The following is a 7,531-nucleotide window of genomic DNA, read 5'->3' as shown; positions in this document are numbered from 1 at the left end:
AAGCTATTGAAGAAATATCAAATTTTTTCAATATAAAAATTCTTTAAAAATAGAAAAAGGCTTAAAATGAAATAAAAATGAGTGTGCCCCATCAAGCTAAAGTACTAGAACAATTTGATATAGATTTTAAGTCAGTGGGTCACATGACCCGGAAGCTATTGAAGAAATATCACATTTTTTCAATATAAAATTTCTTTAAAAATAAACAAAATCTTAAAATGGGATAAAATTAGTGTGCACCATCTGGCTAAAGTAGTAGAATAATTTGACAGATTTGGAGTCGATGGGTCATATGACCCGTAAGCTATTGAAGAAATATCACATTTTTTCCAATATAAAATTTATTTAAAAATAGAAAAAGGCTTAAATTGGGATAAAAATTTGTGTGCTCCATCATGCTAAAGTACTAGAACAATTTGACATAGATTTTGAGTCAGTGGGTCACATGACCCGGAAGCTATTGAAGAAATATCTCATTTTTTCAATATAAAAATTCTTTAAAAATAGAAAAAGGCTTAAAATGAAATAAAAATGAGTGTGCCCCATCAGGCTAAAGTACTAGAACAATTTGACATAGATTTTGAGTCAGTGGGTCACATGACCCGGAAGCTTTTGAAGAAATATCTCATTTTTTCAATATAAAAATTCTTTAAAAATAGAAAAAGGCTTAAAATGAAATAAAAATGAGTGTGCCCCATCAAGCTAAAGTACTAGAACAATTTGACATAGATTTTAAGTCAGTGGGTCACATGACCCGGAAGCTATTGAAGAAATATCACATTTTTTCAATATAAAAATTCTTTAAAAATAGAAAAAGGCTTAAAATGAAATATAAATGAGTGTGCCCTATCAAGCTAAAGTAGTTGTTGGAATTCTCCCACCAACAAATCTGTGAAAGGATACAAGTTCTTCCATGAAGAATATATCCACAGCTATCAAGGTAAGAAAAGACGTAGCTTAGCGAGCTAACCGCTAGCTGCAAGATATGAGCTACACAAACATCGTAATGAAGCCTAACTTAGTATCTAAATTATGTGGAATATTGGAGACGGACATAGTTTAAACTTTTCAGTTATATTCTGAAATTTGTTTGCCACTACAGTTTGTGAAAAACAGCATGCTAGAATGTTATGTTAGTTCTGAGATTCTAGATGATGCTTGATGTTGAAACTATGCTTTACTTCTGCATGCCTGTAGTGTCAAATATTGTGGAAGGACAGGTAGTTGTCAGAGCTAGATGCTTCAGATCCATGAAGAAAAATGAGGAACCGCACAAGCTGCAGGTTTGAAACAGTCAGAAAGCCGGTTGGCTCTTGTTCGTTGGTTCGAGTTGCTGTTCATGTTTGACGGCTGAAGAACTTTCACGTACGACTTCTAGACTATTTAGAGCTTATTCTAACATTTTCCTGTTCAGTGGTTACTATATGTTTTATGTTTCTGTTGCGGTTGCGACATAATCTGTGTTTTCTTTCTGCTGTTGTTGAACCTTACCTTCAAACTAGAATATATTACGTGTTTAAAGCTAAACATGCTAAATGTATTGATGTACAAATTTGTTGCTAAAACACTTCTCTGTTTTAGATATCACTGGGTGTTGGAAAAGAAAAGGCAGAATTGTTGGATTATTCCTGTAGCTGTGCAGCTGGTAAATGTTTTTGCAATCATGTAGTTGCACTTCTTTACCTGACTGCACACTACTCCCAACTCCAGCTGCCAAATGTTCCTGCTGCACTGGCCTGCACTAGTGAGTTACAAAGATGGCACAGACCAAGAACACAGGTAAAAGAAAAAAGAGTGGAACACATTGTCCTATGGTACGTCATATCCTACAATATGCTAAATATATTACATAAACTAAATTAAATATACTGATTTTTATATATATATATATATATATATATATATATATATATATATATATATATATATATATATATATACTTAAAATAACAGTACTATAGTTATGTAAACAATTTATTTCTCCTTTGATTGTGTCGCGCAGCCATTTCTGTTCCTTTACCACCTGTATTTTATAAGTACCATATAAAATTTGTTGTACTATTAATATTACTTGTGTCAAATATAATTTATCATAATTTTTTGGACATTTTTTTTTAGGTAGTGAAAAAAATACTGGCCCAACTGCTATCATTTAATTTTATTTGCAAGTTGGGTAAAAGTCTAAACTGCCGAATCAGTCCCATTATGTCATAACAAATTGCTCACCCATCCCTTTATTTCTTCTTTAATTTGACATATCTTGTTGTCTATTTCTTGTAAGGGGATACATCCTGAACCTGTCAGCGACATGGTGGTGCGGAAGCCCAAAACTATGGGGAAAATATATCTGCACTCCACACTTTACAGAGCTTACACAGGTACAACTTTTGGTTTAGTTTTTTGTACCTATGTTTCCTTTGTCAAAAGTTAGTATGATTATTATTTTGTTTCTGATGTTTGTAGGACTGCTTCCAGATCCCGACATTCTGGCATCAGGAGAAAAACTACGGCAGCTGGAGTCCCCACCACTTATCGCTCTTGTCCTAGATGGTCTTTGTAATTTGGAGCTGGTTCCATCCAAATTTGGGCCTGTGCCACAGGGCTCACCTATGTCTTATCAGTGCCCACCTGAGAAGTCCTCTGGTAGTATTATTCTGCACCACATGGCTCCAGACTTCCCTTCTCTTCCTTTGATGCTGCATAGTTTTCCGAATATGTGTTTTGTGCCCACACTCGGTCAACTTATGCATCTTCAGTCTCTGCAAGTGTCCCTGGAAATGTCTTATGAAATAGAGGCCAGAACAAGAGAGCAGTCCAAATGTCCTGCATGGGTACATCTTCGACAGCCAAGACTTACTGCTAGCAGTTTCCGTGATGCTTGCAGAGGAAGTGCAGAGGAGGAGTCTGCTGCCACGGCACTGGCATCTCGGATGATCAGGGGGTCAACTAGACAAACTGCAGCCATGAAGCGTGGTCTGCAGATGGAGTCTGAGGTGCTGGCAAACTATGCTGAGATGTTGAAGGTCAATGTGCTCCCTGTGGGATTCATTGTTCGCCCTGACACCTCATATATTGGTGCAACTCCAGATGGCAAGGTGTATGATCCGTCAGAATCACCCCCGTTTGGACTGGTTGAGGTAAAAAGCAGCACAAAGAATGATGTGTGTCAGGTTGCTCACCTCAAGGTTCAAGATGGCCATGCTATCTTGAGGCGTTCACATGCATATTACTGGCAGGTACAGGGTCAGCTGGCAGTCACCGGATTAGAATGGTGCGACTTTGTCACGGACACGCTAACAACAATAACTGTTGAGCGGGTGTGGCGTGATGAGTCTTTCATTGATCAAATGAAATCTAAACTAGACTTATTTTACTTCAACACCTTCATTGATGTGTTCATGACAATGCAACAAGAATTATAAAATGTGTAATTAACCCTTTTGTTCCTTTGCATTTCAAATACTTAATCTCAGGGTGTGTGAATCACTGTAAATATATGGTATTAATGACACATCAACAGATGTGCAAATTCCTTTAAAAGGCAGTTGCATAATTTAAAAAAAAAATGTTTTAACTGCAGTTGTCTTGTAACCTTTGTTTTAAAGTTGCTTCTTCTTAAGGTTGTCTTAAGTATTTGCAACTATTGTTTAGATTTGATAAATATTAATTTGCAGGATAATTTAAATCAGTATGGTGTACAATTATAAGATATGAAATAGTTAAGGGTTTTTTGTTTTTAGATATTGTAAATTGTACTTGATTTGTTTTCCTTGCAATTCCACTTAAATAAGAAAATACCAAAAAAAGTACAGTATGCTGCTTAAGTGTGTTTTATTGAATATCTTTTTTTTAGTCTTGTCATTTACATAACTTTTTACATAGCACTACAACAATTAACATATAGAAATAATTTAGTCAGCAACACAAAATGTGCCTTGATAATTAGCCAAAACACAACAGTTGTGCCAGATTTGATTGACAGTTCCTATTAAAGTGAGAGGCACCGGAGAATTCCAGATGTGGTAGCACTTTACTCTAGCGATTGCTCGCTCTACAATGATCCGCAGGTGAGCAATGGTCTGGGTCTCCTCTGTCTCTTTCTTGCTGAACTGGCCAGGATGTCTGAATGGTGGAAGGATGAGTTTGGCTCCAACTTCCTGAAGGAGGTCTTCAATGAGGAATCCTTTATCTGCCATGACTTCATCTCCCAGCTCAAGCAGAGGAAGGATTCCACTGACCTTTGTTATTTCTTTGTCTGAGATGCAGCCTGTGTACAATGCTGAAATAAATGTCACCAACCCACAGGGAGCAACTCCGATCAGCCCTTTCAGAGTGGTGTGGTTCTTGTAGGCTGAGAACGTTTCAGACTGTAAGGTGAGGGATGATGGCGTCTCCAGAGTAACTTCTGTGCAGTCCAAGATGACACGGACATTTGGAGAGAACTTCAGAAATCTCTGAGGCATACTGGCTTTTACCTTCTCATGACTAATCCACAGGTTGATGGAAGAGAACACAGTGAAGAGGTAGTTGGCCCAAGTGATGGTCACTCGGCTGACAGTAGCTATGCTGACTTGAAACATGTCAGCAATGAGCTGCTCCTTCATGCCCACTGCTACCCTGAATGAGTACATCAGGAACTCATCGATCAATGGACTCCCAGAAGATCCGGAACACACAATCAGATGGAAATTTGGTGTAGAATCGGATCTGGTCATCAGAGGCACAGTAGCGGCTAAAAAGTGTGGTAGACAAATCCACTTTTTGAAGTCTGGCCTCCAACTCCTTGATGTAATCCAGAGCTTCATCAAGTGCAGCTATAAAACCATAAAATAAAATAAAAAATGCGGTTGACGAGAAGTTTTAATTATATAAATTTAACATTACTTATGTGAAGATCAATACATGTGAGTTGGAGCATGTATGTATATACATAATCTCCACAAAAAAATGCTACATAACTACCACATTTTTGTGGTAGTTATTTAGCACAAAATACATAACTACCACATAATCAATTAGCAATTATTTCATTATGTAAACATAATAAAATTATAGCAATAGTTATATTTGACTGAAATTATCTTGCATGCCAAATGTATACAACGTAGTATCTTAATTTGATGTTTACCTGCGGGTGGATGTGCCACATAATCATGGTCCACAGTAGCATTTTCAGCCTGGCTAGCTTTCTGAGAGAGGACAAACTGGCGTTTCTTAGCCCTCTCGAAAGCAGACTCTCTTGTTGCTGGTGCAGTAAAGTTAATCCAGGTGAAAAGGGAAGGTACAGCTCCACTTTTAAGGCGGCTGGTGGGGGATTCGCTAACAAAATCCTCCAATGTGAAGTGTCGGGTACATACGAAAGTGCTCCCTGTCTTTATGCAAAAGTTGGGACCTTCATCTCTTCGGATCGCGTGGATCCACTCCCTCCGTTGGTCCGGGTCCGTGGGGAATGCATGATAGGACAGATATGGCTGTTTTCTTGCCCCACATGAACAACCAGGTACAGAACAAAAACAACTGCGCCGAGACTGAGCCATTTTCTTAGACTTTTATGCTAAGGCTATAGCCACCGGAAGTTGTCAAACCCCACATTCGCTTTAAAACCCGGAAGTGTGAAAAACGTCTATTTGACATATATTTTGAGTCAGTGGGTCACATGACCCGGAAGCTATTGAAGAAATATCACAATATTTTAACATAAAAATTCTTTAAAAATAGAAAAAGTGATCTCGAAACCTCCAGCATCCCTGAGCTTTGGAAAGTGGGAAAAAAGGCACTCAGTCAAGTCTCTTGGGTTGTGGAAATCACCTGAAAATGTAATTGTTACCAAAAAATAAAAAAGGAAAAAAAATGTTAGCCGTTAGAACGATAGCAGTGAATATAAATCATAAAAAAAAATAATTCAACAAAACCTTGAAGGCATATACGCCTTTGCCCCAGCCCTGCCCTTTGCAAAGATTCTTTCTCTCCTCGTCTAGGAACAAGTGAAGCATCCTTTTGTGCTAGGCAGAAATATGTGTGTGTGTACATGGGAGTACTGCTGCTTCTTGAAGTCTGTCTTGGTTGCCTAGGTCTGATCGTAGCTGAAGCAAACAACTTTGCAACTTCAGCTATGAAGAAGACCAATACATTTTTTTAATTTCTTCACACACACAAAAAGTAAATATCATAACTGAATACATTTATAGGCAAAAACTTACCATCTACTGGATTTCAGGCCGGTGCCAATGATCTAAGTGTTGGAATATCTGTGAATACATTGAGATAAGGCATTTAGTTTAATTTCATTTTTTTTTTTTTTTATTGATTGTTACCTTAAAATAAATTATCTCCATAAAATGAAATAGATTGTTTAAACCGACATGGACCTTCAGTGTGTCTGCAAAAACACAATTGAATATGAAAGTTACCAAAATTAATAGCATATAAGCTCAATGGCAGTTACAACAAACAAAGGTAATTTCACTCAGTTGGCCTTTACATATCAGAGTTAATACCCATGCGAGTAAGTAACCAAAACTGTGCTAGGTTAATACCCATGCGAGTAAGTAACCAAAACTGTGCTAGGTTATGAGAAAAACAAACAATAGTTGATGATAGAGCGACAGATAGCTTTGTCATTTTGTATGCACAAAGTGCGTACAGAACGAAATTTCGTTTGCATACAGCTTGAAAAATCACAGCAGATTGCACCAATTTTCAGGATAAAGATGCAGCAGTGATTTTTGTAAACAATTGAAATGTAAAATGATGTAACAATGTATACAATGCATGGGAAATAGACAGTATGCTATTCACGTATCCAGATGCAGCAGCAATTTATGTAAACAATTTAAATGTAAACGATGTAAAACAATGTAACAATGTAGACAATGCAGGGGAAATAGTGTGCTATTCACGTGTGGTGCAGAGTCCATTTGTGGCTTCAGCATTTCAGAGGCCATTTTGTGGCTTCAGCAGTTCAACAGTCTGAAGCATATGTGTAAATGTGCAGTTATGCGAGTATGGTGCAGTGTCCATTTTGGGTTTCAGCAGTTCACAGTCCATTTAGTGGCTTCAGCAGTCCAGCATTCTGAAGCATATGTGTAAATGTGCAGTTATGCGAATGTGGTACAGAGTCCATTTTGCGGCCTCAACAGCCCAGAGTCACTAGCAGTTCAACAGTCTGATGGCAACAGGGAAAAAGCTTTTGCAGAACCTGGAGGACCTACAGCGGATGCTGCGGAACCCCTTCCCAGAAGGCAGCAGGGAGAACAGTCCATGGTGGGGGTGTGAGGGGTCCCTGATGATGTTACGGGCTCGGGACACACAGCGCTGTGATGAGATGTCCTTGATGGAGGGAAGAGGAGCCTCGATGATCCGTTCTGCTGTCCTCACCACTCTCCTCACGTTTTTCCAGTCGGAGGCACTGCAGCCTCCACACCACACAGAGAGACAGCTGGTCAGAATGCTCTCTATGGTGCTGCTATAGTAGGTCGTGAGGATGGGCGGGGGCAGGTGGGCTCTCATCCTCCGCAGGAAGTATAATCGC

At 38.5% G+C, this 7,531-nt stretch overlaps 2 protein-coding genes across 2 annotated transcripts; one reads left to right on the top strand and one right to left on the bottom strand.

The window, feature by feature from the left end:
- The first annotated feature begins 921 nt into the window (after positions 1-921).
- LOC118562151 lies at positions 922-3,780 on the top strand. Its single transcript, XM_036134419.1, has 4 exons — positions 922-940; positions 1,582-1,779; positions 2,282-2,378; positions 2,464-3,780. The coding sequence occupies exons 3-4, from the start codon at positions 2,309-2,311 to the stop codon at positions 3,420-3,422; spliced, it is 1,029 nt and encodes a 342-aa protein (XP_035990312.1). The 5' UTR covers positions 922-940; positions 1,582-1,779; positions 2,282-2,308; the 3' UTR covers positions 3,423-3,780.
- Positions 3,781-3,883: 103 nt separating this feature from the next.
- LOC118562152 lies at positions 3,884-5,214 on the bottom strand. Its single transcript, XM_036134420.1, has 2 exons — positions 5,129-5,214; positions 3,884-4,814 (listed from the first exon to the last, which is right to left on the bottom strand). Exons 1-2 carry the CDS (start codon positions 5,168-5,170, stop codon positions 3,912-3,914), a joined length of 945 nt encoding a protein of 314 aa, XP_035990313.1. The 5' UTR covers positions 5,171-5,214; the 3' UTR covers positions 3,884-3,911.
- Positions 5,215-7,531: the final 2,317 nt, after the last annotated feature.

The sequence above is a fragment of the Fundulus heteroclitus genome, unplaced genomic scaffold, assembly GCF_011125445.2.
Source record: "Fundulus heteroclitus isolate FHET01 unplaced genomic scaffold, MU-UCD_Fhet_4.1 scaffold_81, whole genome shotgun sequence".
NCBI classification, from domain to species: domain Eukaryota; kingdom Metazoa; phylum Chordata; class Actinopteri; order Cyprinodontiformes; family Fundulidae; genus Fundulus; species Fundulus heteroclitus.
The sequence above is the reverse complement of the archived record's forward strand: the minus strand, read 5'-3'. Positions and strand labels throughout refer to the sequence as shown.

Bases quoted from the DNA above. Each gene is read 5' to 3' on its own strand.
- LOC118562151 (XM_036134419.1), top strand. From the start codon at position 2,309: ATGGTGGTGCGGAAGCCCAAAACTATGGGGAAAATATATCTGCACTCC. The intron at 2,379-2,463 runs GTACAACTTTTG...TGATGTTTGTAG, and splicing joins ACTTTACAGAGCTTACACAG to GACTGCTTCCAGATCCCGAC.
- LOC118562152 (XM_036134420.1), bottom strand. From the start codon at position 5,170: ATGCTACTGTGGACCATGATTATGTGGCACATCCACCCGCAG. The intron at 4,815-5,128 runs GTAAACATCAAA...ATGGTTTTATAG, and splicing joins TGTGGCACATCCACCCGCAG to CTGCACTTGATGAAGCTCTG.